This window comes from Falco punctatus (assembly GCF_963210335.1).
Source record: "Falco punctatus genome assembly, chromosome: 4".
Classification (NCBI taxonomy): domain Eukaryota; kingdom Metazoa; phylum Chordata; class Aves; order Falconiformes; family Falconidae; genus Falco; species Falco punctatus.
In genome coordinates, this window is record NC_137583.1 from 59,389,680 (window position 1) to 59,406,199 (window position 16,520).

At 41.3% G+C, this 16,520-nt stretch overlaps 1 protein-coding gene across 4 annotated transcripts in view; it reads left to right on the plus strand.

Annotated features, from left to right (window-relative positions):
• DPP6 (dipeptidyl peptidase like 6) overlaps nucleotides 1–16,520 on the plus strand; it is a 571,473-nt gene that overhangs the window by 432,187 nt on the left and 122,766 nt on the right. For all 4 annotated transcript variants that reach the window (XM_080383697.1, XM_080383699.1, XM_080383696.1 and 1 more), the window contains exon 6: nucleotides 12,400–12,452. In XM_080383697.1, the coding sequence (XP_080239823.1) occupies nucleotides 12,400–12,452 (53 nt within the window). The remainder of the gene's footprint in view (nucleotides 1–12,399; nucleotides 12,453–16,520) is intronic.

The following is a 16,520-nucleotide window of genomic DNA, read 5'->3' on the forward strand; positions in this document are numbered from 1 at the left end:
TGCAGCTTCTTCCTGGAGCAAACAATAAAACCATATTGGGATCCCAGGTTTTTAGCTCTGTTGCTCCCCATTATTAGAGAATATTTTCAGCAGGAAGTGGGTGCTTATGAAATGATGATATAGATAAATTCTTAAAACACAATATGATGTGTTTGCATGAGCTGAGAGGCAAAGCTCTGCCCAGCAGTTCTTCCTGCGGTCCTCATTCCCTACAGTCCAGTTTTGCTAATGCATGCTCCCTCTATAGCAATGGTTTCAGTAAAACTGCATCAGATCTCAATTTCTCACTGAGTCTCCATTCTGGCAGTGTCATTTAGTGTGATTATTGCAACAAAATACTAACTGCATGAAATGGAGCACATTAAAAACAGAATATGCTGACTTCAGCTGTTGTGCCACCTCTGAGCTTTAACTAGTTTCTAGTAAAAACAAAGGATTAAACTCTTGCTGTTCTAATAATGTAGATAAATGGAGTTAGGGCTCAACTTTAAGCCTCCTGATTTGAGCTGGTAGACTTCAGCACAAATTGCACAGACATGACTGAGTGCAAAATAATATTTCAGACTAAGTCGGACAGCCTTGCTCACGTAGCAGAGGCCAACAAACAGTATCTTCTATTTATTCACAGGCACAGATATACATCAATAAACTGAAAAGCAAATCCACAGTTCCAGGGAAGACTACAGTAATATCAGAAGTCAGAAATAATTAGCCTGTCATGCAAGAGTACATAGGTATATTATGTATCAGTATCAGCCATCAGCAGTCTTCCTCTGTAAATATTTTCTTTAGCAAATGAGATTTTCATCACACAGAGAAGAGAAAATAAAAACACTCAAGGCAAAACACTATGGTACAGAAATAACCAATTTTTCTTTGCTTGGATAAGATTAGATTTTTCATTCTACTTCCTTTTCTGAGTGTATAGGTGAGCTAACTTGAAGAGACAGACTGGCAGAGATTAATGATCCAACAAAATTCACAAAACATCTTAAAAATAATCTGCAATTTACATTTGAATAAAACATAGGTAAGGTAATTGTACAAGGGCTCCTAGATAGTCAAAATCAGATAGACAGCAGTAAAATTATTGCAGTTTTCTTTCTTGCACTCGTATGGGAATCCATCTTAGTGAAACACAGGGGAACATTCTTTGCTTTAAGAGGAATGAAATAAATGTAGCTATATGAAAACTATTGGAACAACATAGAACTTAATAAAGAAGTAGGTTCCTTGCAATGTACAGAGGCTTCAAAATTACATTACAGGTGAGTTCCTGGTTTTAGCAAATTTTGCTTCCTAAGTTTTTAGGGACAATAAAAATCCCACTTTGTTTTGGACTATGATAAGTATAGATAGTTATTTGAAAATGCTATGGAAAAATATATTAAAAATAGGATGCAAAATGGGAAAAAAACAGTAATTTAAAAGGCATTAGAAAGCAAACTAAGCGATAATTTAATTCTGGTGTTTGTGCAGAAATATAGGAAGCAGCCCCAGCCTGCAGGAGTTTATTTTCTAATTCTTCCGATTTCCTGTCTCTTTTATTTATTTATTTTTAATCACTGAAGTAGGGGGGTCGGGAAATATATTTAGTGCCCTCTTCTGGAAAACCAGCTCTTACTGTGCAGGGCACCCCAATGAAATTCCTGTACTGAGAAATACTGATCTTCTGATGAAAAGATTCTCCACTTTAGCTGAGTTACACGGCTAAATCCAAGGAGCGTGGGGCTCTGTGTTTACCCTGAACAAGTGCCTTTTATCTCTTTAACTGCCTGCAGAGCTGTCTTTTATCAGGGCTATGTTAAAACCAGTAATTAACATTCCTCCTTGGGCAGCTAATGACCCAGATTTGAAAATGGAATCTTCTATTCTCTTTTCTTCTATTCTCTGCTCAAAACAAGCTCTTTCTTCAAAAGGGACACAAATCATAGGGCTTTAGTCAGGTCTTTAAAAGCATGAGTCCCCAGACTTTTACGTGCAAGAGTGGAAGAGTACCCGTGCAGTGGTGCTGTTGACGGTGGTGCTGTGAAGGGTTGTGCAGCAGGCAGGGAGCAAGGGATGCTCTGTGCTTCCTCCTGTCCTCTTTGCTTTGCTCCCCCCACTTTCTGAAGGGATGCCCATCATCACCACAGTCCATTTAGCCCCTGGAAGATGTCCACAGTATCACAAAGATGACACACAAAATGTCCCACTGTCTTGCATGATTTCAGTTTATTTTTCCTTATGTCAGAAAATAGCAATGTCGCCTCCAGTGAGTTAGTTCCACGTGTACATCGAGATACAGCTCAGAGTCTTCTGACCTCATATGGAACTGGAAAATGAGTCTTTCACTGAACAGAGAGAGGATTTTGGACCAAGGTTCCTGGCATGTATCTGAATACTTTCATTCTTCTTTCACATCCACTCCAGTGCTCTTACTACTTTCCAATGCTTTTTGAAGGTCTCATCTTTCTTGTCTTGGATTCCTTTCTTTGAGACTTCTAAGGGTGCCCTAAGCCTATGATCGTCATAAAAGATTTCAATGACAGTACTAACATCTTTGTAATATTATCCTTCTCAATTGCTATAGCAGAAAAAGGATTTTTTATATGCTAAGAGTAAATTTTAATAGAAAGAACATATGCTGTGGTTCTGTAGTTGCTAATTTCTGCCACTAAAATGAGTTATTTAAAAGTGAATAAATTAATTAGATACACTAAGCATTTAGCCCATTTTCATGGCTTGGTTCTCACGTAATTGCTACAAAGCTGCACCATTTGCATTGTAAGTGTCACAAAAAAGAGTTTTTTAGAATCTTTCCACATTCAGTCTGCTCAGCTCAAGAAATGTTTCATTTAAAGAAGGCATTATCTAATGTTTCATTAAAAGCATTGATTTTTAAACATGGATTTCTCATGCTGTCCTTCAGCCCTCACACCTGCAACTCCAAACTCAACAGAGGTGAGTGTCAGTCAAGGTGTGTGTACCTTGTGTACAACAGAAAGCGAGTGTACCTGTGACCAACATAAACTCATCTGCATCAGCTACCCTGGGCTGCCTTTATAATTACTGTACTCCAGGGTGTAAATCTAAGTCATCAAAGACTGGTCAGAGGAATCGTACCCTAAACAGCCTTTTGGCATCATTGTCTGGGAAGAAAGTGTTGCTACATGAGGTTGTAGGTGCAAGAAGAGTAAATGCTTGTGAAGAACAACTGGAGAGGTCAATGGCAGGGACATCCCTCAAGGCAGACAGCTGCAAAGAGAGTGGCTCCAAGCTGCAAACTGCAAGAGCCTGGGAAAGTTTGGGGAAGGATGACCATAAATAAGATAACTCTAGTCTTCATTCTGAAGAGGATGGTGAACTGGGTGGACTTTGGGTCTGACCCAATACTGATATTATTATGACCACAGATATTGCAGGAGAATCACGGTTGTATGTTTTGAGTGTGATTGTATGGATTTGAAGGGTTTCTGTGTTTCCTGGGTTTGGAATAATTGTTGTCTTCTTCTAAAACTTTTATTCAGCCCTAGGCTACTTCTGTACTCTTATTCTTATTACATAGTAATATTGTTTGCTTATCTTTTACTTCTTTCCCTTAGATACATTGTTTGGTATGTTAGAATCACAACATTAATTGTATGCTAGATAATTTAATTCTCATTTCCACATTACTGAAGAGTACTATAAAACAGGCAAGTGCAGTGCTTGAAGAATCTCCATCCAGTCTTACACTATGCCTGCTGCAGAGTGGGAGAGGAACCTAGGAATTTATACCACGTGATGAGAATACTGATAAAAGTTAAAAAAAACCCAAGATTAACATCAAAACAAGCTCATTATTCATAACCCTCACTCATAATTCTTAGTAACACGGTTGCAGATTCTTCCCAATAACCTGAGCAACAAGTGCACAAAGGGTGGTGCAAAAATCCGACTGTTTTGTAGCTGCCTTTTTATTTACCAGGTAAAAATGGAGCAGTTGTCCTTTAAGCCATGGCTGCAAGTGCCTGCTGGTGCTGCCGGTGCCAGCGGAGTGCTGTGAGGGACAGGTGGCTCTGGAGCAAAAGGAGGCTTTTGTAATTGCTTGGCAGGGCAGAGCTGTATTAGAGTGCAGCAGCAGTTGGCAGATTGGATTAACGCTCTCCTAGGGGTGAGATCTGGCACACGAGCTGTGTGTTAATACCTGTAGCCTAAGTTGGTTCTGGAGCTGCATTTGTAACAAAAAAGAGCATCCAGTTTACCTCCACCATGTCACAAAGTCATAAATCCTAAAGCCAGCCTTGAAATTCCCTTTCGGCATTGTCAGCAGGATAAAGCTTTCAAAAGTGTAATTTGGCAACATATCTTTTAATAAAGAATTAATATCATGAAACAACTGAGATAGATCATCAGTTTGTGGAACATGAAGTAACAGCATTATCTCACAACACTGCAGTCTGTCTATTACTCTGGTGAATGTTGCCATCACACCTTATTTATGGTTATTTTGCAAACTAGAGACATCGTGATTTGCAAAGGAGTAACTCCTTGGCTTTTCTTGTTCAGAGACCTTTGGTTTTGTGGTGGCTGGAAAATCAGCTTCTAATCCCAGCACCCTCCCTGTGTGTCTGTGGGAGAGATTTACATATTAACCGTGCGCGTTGCCTGCAGCACATTACCCGATTACGATTGGCTTGAGCTTGAGTCACAAATGCTTCTAAAATGCAAGTCCCTGTGACATCAGTGTGCTGTCCCTTCCTGATGTCACATTGATGTGAAATTGTTGCTCCAAGGAAGCCTCTCTGGTGTGGGTGACAGGGCATTCACAGCACTGCGTGACTGGAGAGCTGTTCTGGTTGTCCTCTACACACCAAGGACAAGCTTATGGAGAAAGGCTCCTTCAGGCTTGTATTGCAATGATTTAATTTTCAGTCTGAGAGATTAAATTGTTAACAGATTTGAAAAACAGAGCCATGCAAAGGCTCTTTCTGATGATCCATTGTCTCTTGTGTTCTTCCACTTTCCATCCCAGTATTAAGCATTTCCTCCAAATAGATTGCTAAAATTTCTTCTTGGTTCTGGAGATATCCAACTGCTGATCTTTGATTTTCTACAACATTGTGGAGCAGTGGAGCAGCTCCACATGCCCACTGGTGTGACTGAGATAAGGTGCTGACCTGTTGGGTCTCTCTGAGACATCGACCTCTCAGTGTTGGCTGTGTCATTTCACCCAGGCACCGTTACACTGCTGGGTTGGGATCCTCCCCTCCTCTTTCTAGAGAAAAATAGTTTCCTCCCAGAACTCAACTGTAATACGTGCATTCCCCAGATATCTTGCTCCTTTTGCCCAAATGTGAATCTAAATTAGTTCCTTTGGAACACAGAGACAATTATAGCAAAGGCAACCAGTCGCTAAATGCTCTGTATGCCAACTGACCCAGAGACCCTTTCTTCTTATCACCTTTCCAGCTCAAACCTATTTATTTCCCCCATCTCTGCCCTTTCCTGAGCTCCCCAGACCACCCTGGAGGGGCACAGCTCTCTTGGTGTGCACTTTCTGTAGCTGTGACTGCATTGCACATGTGGCTGATCAGCTCAATACAGTGTAGTGGGAAAGGGCATCCCAAATCAGGTGTTTGGTAACAGCTGTGGGTTATTTGGCTGCCAGCTGAACCAATGCACAGGAAATGCTCGTTGATAGCATTTCATTATGGTTTTCCTCATTTATTTGAGGCACAAAGAGAAATGGGCAGTGTTCCTTGGAGGGCTGTAGAAGCAGGTTGGCACATGGTATGAGACTGTATTAGAGGTACATTACTTGAGAAGTGATAAAGTATAAAAGGATAATTCAATGTAGAGGTAAAAGAGAATTTGCTGTCTCAGAAGAAAACAAAACAGGTCAGTATCACAATGAATTTGAAAGGTGAGAATGTTGAAGAGACCTCAAATTATATGCCTTTATTGATTTGTTTAGTTCTCACAAGCAATCAAGCTTCACTGAGTGTAGGGTACAAAATACCAGTATGGATTTTGGTGCGGTGGTTGTTTTTTTTTATTATTACAGTGACACAAAAGGAATAGATAGCATGTGGGTTTTAAGAGAATCTAATTCCGGGCGGGTTACTATGGAGTGCCTATTAGCAATAAAAAGGTGGTAATACATTGCTGAAGTGGTTGGGCTGAGGAGAATACTGCTACTGGTCTATCTCCACTGATAGGAAAATGAAAAGACTGTTACCTACCTTCCCACAAACTGTGCCTCAGCCAGAGGTAACCCCTTGTCCTCTAAATCATGAAAACATGAGAGAATGAGGGATCAGAAATTAAGCATTACCAAGAAGTTGGTGGTTAGTTACTGGAATGGATTTTTCATCCCTTTTGAGGGCCAGTTCAACACATAATGGGAAAAAAGAGGATTTCTTCCTAACGGAACAGAAGGGTTCAAGTTACTCATCAGTTTTCAGGTTGCACAGCCCCAGAAAAACCAATGGTATCACAAAGAATTTTGATGAAGTTAAATGATGTTGGCGTAAGTGGAAACTTAGTCTTTGATGTCAACTTTCTTCAAAAATACAGAAAATTCTGCGAACAGGTACAGTGACCTGCTTTAATTCTCCACATAATACCATAAAGAAGTACAGGAGTGAGGTATTTTTAGTCAGACAATTATCTTTTTTTCTCTACTGGAAGATTTGTGCGAATGGCATAATTAACCTGTAAAGATAACACAACATTTGCTTGTTGGTGACTGGCCAATAGCAGAATCAGTGTGGCAGTGTGGTAGTGACTTATGTCATCCTTTTCTGTGCAAGGTATGTGCACGCAGTAGAAGGAAACACAACTTCTGGCTAACGTTTCCTTGTGGCTTTCCTTATGAACCTGTTTTCCCCTCCCTTTCATGCCTTCGTTAGATAACAGGGTACCAAATACGTGAACTGTTTGCCAATGCAGAGCAGCAGCCTTCCTACATTCTACTTTAATCTCTTCTCCCTCTTAATTTGTCAACTTCAGAGCCTGGTTAAATATCACAGATATTAAAGGCCAAATGGCAAATCATCTTTCACCTGCATATTTTGCATCACAGCATGAGTTACTGTTTAAGGGTGCCAGGACCGTTTTGAAAGGTGGAGTATGTAATTATGGCGAATGTTTGGGATTATTCAATTGGTTTGACATTCACATGTGCATTTGGGAATTTGGCTGCTCATAGCACAAGTAGGAAAATGGGCTATATAATCCACTTGCATCAAATATCTTTTTAGAGACTATTCATGGGAAACCCTTTTAGTGGATCTGGCAGTTCCTGTTCCACTGGCCACTTGTGCTGTATTTTTACTGTCTTACTGTAGAGTATAAAATGGAATAGATTATGAAGATAATTTGGGTCTGTTAGGAATCCTGAGGGGATCTATTATTTGCAGGTATTCATTATTGTTACAGAATTAAAAGTGATTCCTTTTACCTAGCTAACTACTAAGTGCTTTATGATTAATTACATTAAAACATATTCTTGCTGTTTTCAGACTTTAGCCAACCATTGTATAGTTTTATTTTCGATGACTATTTAGCATGTTCATTTTTATTTGGGGATACATGGATGACTTTTTGGATGAAATGTAGTTCCTGAAAAAAAGAAAGACACTAAATATTAGAAATTTTGTACTAAGCCTTGCAAACTGCTTTATAACGCAGCTTGCACTTCTACTCTGCCCTGTGGCGGTTTCAGACTTCAAGTTTTATGGAGGTTTTGTGAGTTTTCTAGATGATTCATTAATGTAAATAACACTCCTGCTTGAAGGACCAGGTGGCAGTATGGAGTAATTTAGAAAATGGATGCAAAAGATGTTTTATTCCTGCATTTATCAAGTAAGTAATAATCATGAGATCATGGCAGCCAGTCCACCTGGTTTTTAATCTCAGCTCTGCAAACTGTTTGAAATGCTGAGTGGCAAGACCCTAAATTAGCTGATTTGATAGAACAGCCTGTTGGAAGATGAGAGGATTGGGCTGATCTGGGGAGTCCTCTTCTAAGGGTTTTTTTCCCCCCTTCTTTGCTTATAAGCCTCCTTGGAAGAAAGTCTGCATGTGCCTCTTGTTTGTATGAGCATAGAAGAAAGCCTTTTGATGCCAATTACTGCCGGTGCTAGCACGGTATCAGCCCACAAAGTGTGACAGGAATAGGCACAGAAAGTGGAAGTGTAAACTAAACTCTTCTTTTTTTTTTCTGATGCTAGTGATAAATCCTCAGCAGGTAGCGTAATCTTTCATACCAGCAAAAATAGGCTGAAACACATTTCACAATCGCCTTCTAAAAATTCCCTAATTGCAATCTAAAAACTTTTCCTAATCCTTTGTGAGTGGCACAAGTGCTGCCTAATTGAAAAAAATGGTGGCAATGTAAGCCTTCTAACAAGAAGTTAATGAAGGTGAAGGCTCTGTGTGTCTACTTTACGTCTGTGTGACAAACCAGGTGAGATGGAGGGAGGTAACCAGGATCCTGCCTGTCTTTTTGGACTTATATCGAGTATTTGTGCACTTACTTTGGGGCAAGAACAGGAGCTATGGATTCTAATTTAAAGTATATGAGTAGCCATAAGGAATAAATGAGTCCAAATCCATCCTATACCTAAATAACATGTATTTCCTATTGAAGTAAGCCCTGCTGGACTAGGACCTCTCTCCTTGGAGATGAAGCAGGTGCTTTCAAGAAGGCGTTACTCCACCATTCACACCATACTTTGCTCAGCAGTGATGTAGCACAGAAATTGCTTCTTCCATTTTGTTTCTGTAGCTTGTAGGAACCACAATTTACTTGTTATTTTGGAATCTGGTGGTGGGGAAGAGGTGGATGCTCTTCTCTGCTGCTATAAATGCTGCAGCGTTTACATTCCTGTTGTCACCTGGCCAGGTCCAGGTTTCTTTTGTTGATTATATAAAATGAGGTCAGTGGCCTCATAACAAAGTGTTGTCATATATAATTAGTCCTGCACTTTTCTGAATTTTAGAGAGATAATTGCCTTTCCAAGACAAGTGGAAACAGATAGATCCGTCTCTTAGACTCTTGGTGATTTCATTGTAAACACACACGTGTTGCAGAATGTAATGCAGATTGAAAGTAAGCAAGATCTGTGCTGTGACCTGGGATGAGAAGCCCAGTGGGAGCATGTTTCTGGCACAGTGGTTTTATTATAATGACTTTTACAACATTGGTCACAGCTGGCATGGGAGCTTTTGTAACCCGATTTTGGTAACACCTAGAACCCTTCAGAGAAGTCTCAAACCTGTTCTAACTTATGTTGGCGTGATGACTTGGCACAGAGGGTCTACAGAGCAAAATGTTTGCCAAAAACTTTGCTACCTTCAAATATGCCTCTCTACTGAGAGGAGCTGTGTGCTTCTGGGATCCAGCCAAAATCAGGGCTAAGAGCATCAGATCAGTGCAATGGCTTTTACTGCACCCCTTGGGTAGAAGGGGAGCAGAGGGAGTTAATACCGTTATTTTCGTAGGCTAAGCCTCAGGAACAGTGAGGTTAAATGAAATGAATACTAACTTTTAAGCACTGTCCAGTTTCTGAGGCTTAGCTTTAGAATTCAGAAAAATGCTTATCTCTTTCCTTCACTTTTCCCTGGTGTTGGGTTTTCCTACTGGTAAGTGAATAGCCTAGGTCAGCTCGACCCCAGCAAAAAAGCCAAAAATTTAGTTGAGATATTAAGCAGACATAGTCATCCTCTTGAAAAGTTAACATAACTTCATTCGATTTTCATATCTAAGAGGAAAGCAGCCATTTCATTTCTCAAAAAGGCATTAAGTGATGTTTTCCCTGGATTCCTGCCTGCTAAGGAGGATTGTTCACAGTGTGTTTTGCAAACAGTTTTGAAATAGTGGGGATGAGGACTTTTGAGCTGCATGTACTCTTGTCCTAAAGAACTATAATAAAAATAAATGTCTAATCCTGAAATCTTTGCTCATAAAAGTAGCTGTTGTTTACATGAGCAAGCCCACTGATTTTAAGGATTTATTTGAGAAAGGATTGCTCCTGTAACTGAGCTCTGCCAGCTGCAAGCCTTTGAAGGCTAGATGCTGCAGGAACAGCTGATGTGAGATATTTCAGAGTCTGCCCAAAGACCCAAGAGGATGACAAATGATGTTCAGAAAATAAAGGAGTTCTTTGAAAGTCCCACAACTTACGTCTTCCCCACTCCTAAACTGTCTTGGCAAAGAAAATGTTTTACCTCAGTCTCCATTAATGGCACTAAGACAGCTCTGAGCACTCGAACTTGGCTGTGGGGACTCTGTACCACAAGCAGGGACATCAGCAGATGTCCTGCTTGAAACTTCCCTAGCCGTTTCTTTTCTCTCCAGCCTGACACATTTCCTTATTTCCCCCTGAAGTTGTCCACGTTCATCTGGGGGGTTGGCTTCTGCCTCTGATAGCTGACAACACAGCATGGCTTGTGACCTTGAACACCAGTCCTTGCCTCAGATCACAACTGATATATCTACATCATTTTCTACATCTTACTACTGGGATATTTGAAGACAAAAGTTGCCCAGTATTTAATGGCAATATGGTATTAGGTTTTTCAGCTCTGTGGAGAAATTTAGTCTTCCAGTGCATTTTCTTTAAGGAATTTTAGCAGCCTTAGAACTTCAGCACAGCTGGAATAAAATCTAAGGCCACATGCATCAGGCAGGTTTCCAATATCAGCACTGTAAGATTCAGGAGCTCTTTGGTATGATTGGATGGAGACGAGATAATGCTAATTCATTTGACATCATCCGAAACAGGTGGATCCAAAAAAACAGCTGTAGTAAAATAAATGCTGGTTTGCAGTGAATTCAGTTGTGTTGCTGGGGCTTCCCCGATATCCATATACTACAGACTCACTGGGCTCAAGGAGTCTTTATGTATCTGGATGCCTGAAAGGAGATAAGGTTTTGGGGTCTGACCTGATGATGTCCTTGTAACTAAGGGAGTGAATTTAAAGGAGAAGAAGGGGATCACACCAGTCCAGTATCAGTCTCTGCACTTCATAGGCAGATATCCAGTGGGTTTACCTCTGTACTCTGGTGGTAGCTTTTTTTCAGGGGGTTCATGCAATAGTGTAAGGATTTAGAGTCTGGATTCAAATTGTAAGAGAGAAGGGTTTTTTTAATAGCTACAGGATGATGTGCCTTGTGTTGATCTGCCTCTCTACTGTGTCTCCAAAAGATGTAAGCCTACTATAGATGCTATTATGCAGGCTTGCCCTTGAGAGTGATGGGTAGTAAGTCATGGTCACCTGTCTGTAATGCTAGCAATGTGCTTGGGATGGCCACTGCTGAGGCTGGCAGCACCATCCGGAACATCTCGTGGGCTCTTGACATAAGTTAAAAAAAAAATATATATATAGCTGAGCAAAAACAGAGGTACCTAGGAAAAACAATTTGATCAGATAGGCTTCATTGGTGAAGCAAATATTCAAGAAGTTTTATCCTCTGGGACAGGATGCTTTATGAGAGCCACTGGAGAGCGAGTGGCTTAAAACGTAAGTAGAAGTCAAATGAAATGACTGTTAGGAGACTTATTTATTTAGTAGCACACAGTAACAGGACAGAGTTGGAAGAGTGAGTGCCTGTATAAATGTGTATAAAGTCATTCATAGTTAGACCTTTCACACTGGTGCCCTGACTCTTGTGTTGCTCAGCATTGCTCCCCTTGGGCAACCACAGATCACTGTTAGGGGTTGCATTGTCACTAGTAGAAAATCACCAACTCTTAAATCTCTGACCTTGACTCAGTATTATTATTATTATTTACTACTTAGAAAATAAGTAATAAACCCTCCCTTCTGAGATGACCTGCCATGCTTCCTTCCCAAGGCCCAAAGAGTGCAAATTGATATGAAGATGCAACTTAGCAGATCAAACAAATGGGAGGTCAGCTTTACACCCTAAGTCAATAAGGTTTTATTTGATGACTGACAGGGGTCTTACAACTGCCTCTGAGATCACCCAGCATCACTCCCTGTTTTATTTATGTGGGAATAAAGAAAAAAATACACATATAGCCCTGTCGTGTCTAGTTATAATGATGGAGAATGTCTCCAGCTGACCAAGGTGTCCTCATTAATGATTGTTCTATATTTAGCCCTTGCAGAGACCATGTGCCCCCAGTTTAATCAAAGACCTGGTAGTCATGGTAACGACACAGAGCATCTGGATGTATACGATTTGCCAAACACTGTAATAAAGTGCAAGATGAAAAGAACACACAACAGCATTAGGTGAATTATTGTATTGTTCTTTTCTACTACAGATTTTGAAATGTTTATAAGAGCTCCCTAGCCATAAATGCAAGATTGTTTTTGCAGAAAAAGGAGCCCTATTAACACAGGTGACAATTACTAATCTCTTTTTTTTGTTTTGTTTTGTTTCTTAATTTCGTTTTGCAGGTGTATCAGCATTCATATACGGCATATTATGTCCTCAGCAAAATACCTCATGGGTAAGCAATTTTTCAATGTCTTCATTTTAGAACTCAGCCATTAAGAATTCTGCAAAATAATGCATATTGTGAAAAATGGTTTCCTGTGACAATCCTTTGCAATGGTCTGGCATTCAGCTGCAGCCTCCACTGAGCTGTGTGTTTTACAAAAGATGACATAGTCTGGAAACAGAAATACTCAGCTTCCCCGGGGAGTCAGACTACATGAATTTCATATTCCGGTTTTCAAGTTTTTGGCTAGAATATAGATGTGTTGGCATCTGGCTGAGAGCTGTGGTTGGCCACCTCCCAGAGCACTGTCAGAGGATCTATCCGAGGGTGTTTAGTCCCTTAAATTTGGTCAGAATTGAGGCATTGCCCTTCAGTTTTGTGTGTCTTGGCAGATTCCCTTGATACAAATGCTCTCTCTAGCATCCCATCTGAAGGCGGATAGACCAGTAGTCTGTTCCCAGGATCCCAATGCTGCTTAGATACATGCACTCACAATTACACTGAAGCTACGAGCCTTTGGGTTTACAGTTTATCTTTTCGGAGAGTGTGAGGTAAGTGCAGACAAGCAAGAATGCCACACAGGCTTTACACAGCATTTCTAAACTTAATGAAAGCATATTGCTTTACCTAAAGCACGTAGCATGGAAGGTTATGTATCATTGCAAGTAATAAACTTCCATCACACAATGCCTCTTCATTTAGGTCCCCCTATCCAGGAGGTCCTGATGTAGGTTCAGTATTTAACATAGGCATCATTTAGCATGAAGGGATCCTTCTTTAGCTTTGATTATTAATTGCAGGTTTTTTAGTCCCCCTTTCTCAACTTTTGTGGTATTGTAGGTCACCTGCAGCTCCATCTCCATCACCCTGCAGCTCATCTCATCTGTCTTGTTTCTCTAGAGTTTATCCCACAGTTCTACCTGCTTTTCCCTTAAAAGATACCTATTGTTAAATATATATACTTTAAGGACTGGCCCAACTGGTCAGGGGTGGGATGCCACCATACTGATAAGACATGTGTAGGCATATGATGATATATGGTGTTTCAGAGTGACATTTCCATAGCACCAGTGGAAATACGTAAGTTGCACAGCAAAATTCCTCACATCATGGTCAATAACACAAAGCTAAAAGCCAAGAAGCTGATGCCAGGTTGTGTTTTTGAAGTATCATACTGGTGATAACTGTGTGGGAATGGTATAAAGGGACAATATACTTGTGTTTTGCCCTTTCTGTAGAACATCGCACATGACTGGTTACAAACCACATAATTTCAGTATTTGCTACACTTCTTCACTAAGTTGTCACTTCTATACATTATGGCTAAACAGGCAGTAGATGTTTTGGATCCTTGGGATAGATGGCAAAACCTGCAAAGTTTAAAGAAATCTGCCTGGTTTATAGACAGGCTAGAAAAGCAGATTACTGAGAGCTTTATCCAGCTGAGTTTTGAAAACTTGCAGGGCTGGGGACTGCACAGCCTCACTGGGCAACCTGTCCCCTGACTGTCCTCATGGGGAGAAAGTTTGTCCTTATATCCAGTCTGAACCTTCCCCTTCAGTTTATACCCACTCTCTCTTACCCATAGCACTGTATTAAATGGATTACTGTGTCTCTGACTTAGGAAAACACGGGGGCATGTCCTAAAGTCCTGTTGATTTCTGCATCCACGGGCCAGGCGCCTGCCCCTGAGAGAAGGCAGGACCCTGGCCACCCCTGGGTGCTCAGTGTTTCCTACTGCTTTTGTAGGCAGCTCCCACCATGCCTGTGTCTAGCGGCTCGGCAGCCTTCCCACTGGGCACTCCTGGGAACCTCACTGTTTACCACAGGAATGATATTTTAAAGGCAAAAGTCCTAAAGTCAGACACTGCAACAAACACCTATGTTTTTGAGGCTATGTCCTCTTTCCAGTCCGGTGTCTTTGGTACAGTAACAAGGGGGTTTAGCAGTAGAGAAGTACAGATTCAATGGCAAGATAGAAACACATCACTCAGCATTTTTTTTCCTTGTAAAAACTTCAGTGACATTCAGATGTTCCTCAAGGACAAGCACACTTGTACATACACACACACGCAAAAAACCCAACAGAAAGAAACAAAAAAACCAAAACCAAAAATCCTCCATCCCACCCCCAAACAACAACAAAAAGCTGAAATAACTTTCTTTGGCTTCTACTTAGCAACAGAGACATAATACTTTGTACAAAAACATCTGTACTAGGCACATACATGTTTTAAAATCTGTGAGCCCTGGAGCTTGTGCAGCCTGCTTCCCTACAGCTTGTATCTGGTGATTGACTCACCACAAAAAATCATAAGCTCGAGGTTAAGTTGTTTCCATGTACAGTTAGAACATGGGAATCAGGACATTTCTCACTATCATCCATGTCAAAGCTCTGGTCTCCCAGTGTGATGTGCTCCAGACTTCTTCGGTCTTTCCTTCCCTGCCTCAATCTGGTCTTTGGTTTTGCACACACACACACACATACTCGAATATACTGGCTTTATTTAATTTTTCAAAACTTCTCTCTGGCAATATATCCGAAATTAGCTTCTGGGCTGAAAGGGTGTAGAAAACCAGGATGAACACTCAGCATGAGCACATAAGCTTTGTATCTGCAGTAATCCTGGCTAAGAGCAAAAGCACTTGACTGACAGCACAGTTCTATTCCAGACAAAACAAAGGTGGAAAAAATAGAAGTATCACACATAGTAGGCATTAGAAAGGCTAAAAAATAACAATATAGTGGTCCAGGAAGTTTGCTACTACTAATTCATCATCCTTTTTCATCCCTGACAACCAGCTTCTTGCTCCCCGTAGCTTCAACTATATTGCACATTCAGCTGTGTTTCTCTTTGCTCTCCATGTTTGGTTTGGTGCAGGCAGCTGGGGGGCTGGATGTGTCAGAGAAGTACCCAGTATAAGGGCAAGATTTGGAAAGTGAGGGGGTGCGAGAAGGCACACAGGTGTGTCTGGCATTGGTGTCCCCGCAGTGTGAAATAGTGATGGATCAGGCAACCAGTGGCAGGAGGAGGGCTGGAAGGATTGCTACGTGTCCTGTTGGTACAGGTATGGTTTACACAGTGGTTTGGGCTGTAGGTACTTATATGTAAGGGCCCTTTCTGAGAAAAGGCTTCATTCCTTGTCTGGGTGCCAGGCTGGAGAGTGATTGTGCCTTAAAGTGTAGTGAGGAAGCAATTCACACTAGATCTGGCTCTCTGAGCTCACCTGCAGATCAGCCCCGTGCACACCTGTCTGCAATGAGGGTCTGCCCAAAGCCTCCCAGCGAGGGGCAAGCCCACCACCTCCCCCAGCTTAAGTATCAGGGAAGAAGAGGCCTCCTCAGGTGAGCATGGAGGGAGTAAACAGCTTGGTGGAGTGTGAGCTGGCTGCAAAGGTGCTTTGCTACACCTGGTTGTATTCCAGGGCAGAACCTGGGTGGGTAAGTGGTTGTATATAACCAGCACTTATGTGGGCAGTAAAGGATCTCACTTGGGGTCTGTGCCTTCATATGCCACACTTACAGAGGTATTGCAAACCATATTGTACAGTAGCAATTGCATTGATGTTTTGGGTAGTCACAGGGCATGTGCGTGGTGGAAAGGGTGGCACATTACTATTTCCCTGGAATGTGGGCATTTATTGTTCGTTTGGAGTTCTGCATGTATTTTAGGGTGGTGCATTGAGAGAGAGGACAGGTGTAGCAGTTGAACATGATGTAACAGGTGATGAAATACTTCAACTGAAAGTGCAGCCTCTGTTGAATGAAGGACTAAAAATCTCTTCACGTATTTCATATTTAGGACAGGAACATTGGTGTGATGGATATGTGTGGATGAAGATTCTTGAGGGCAGACCAAGCACACTGACACAGCACAAGGTTCAGTTCAGTTTGATATTCCAGGTCCTTTGGTGATGACGAATTTGCAACTCAAAGGCAGCATCCTTGCCTTCCACATGAGTGACAAAAGTTCTTGGCACTGAGCAACAGCTCCTTTGCCATTTGTAAAAACTGTTTTCCTGCATTAGTCATCTTCTGCAAGTAGGCACCAGCTTTCCACCCCATCAGTGTGTGCC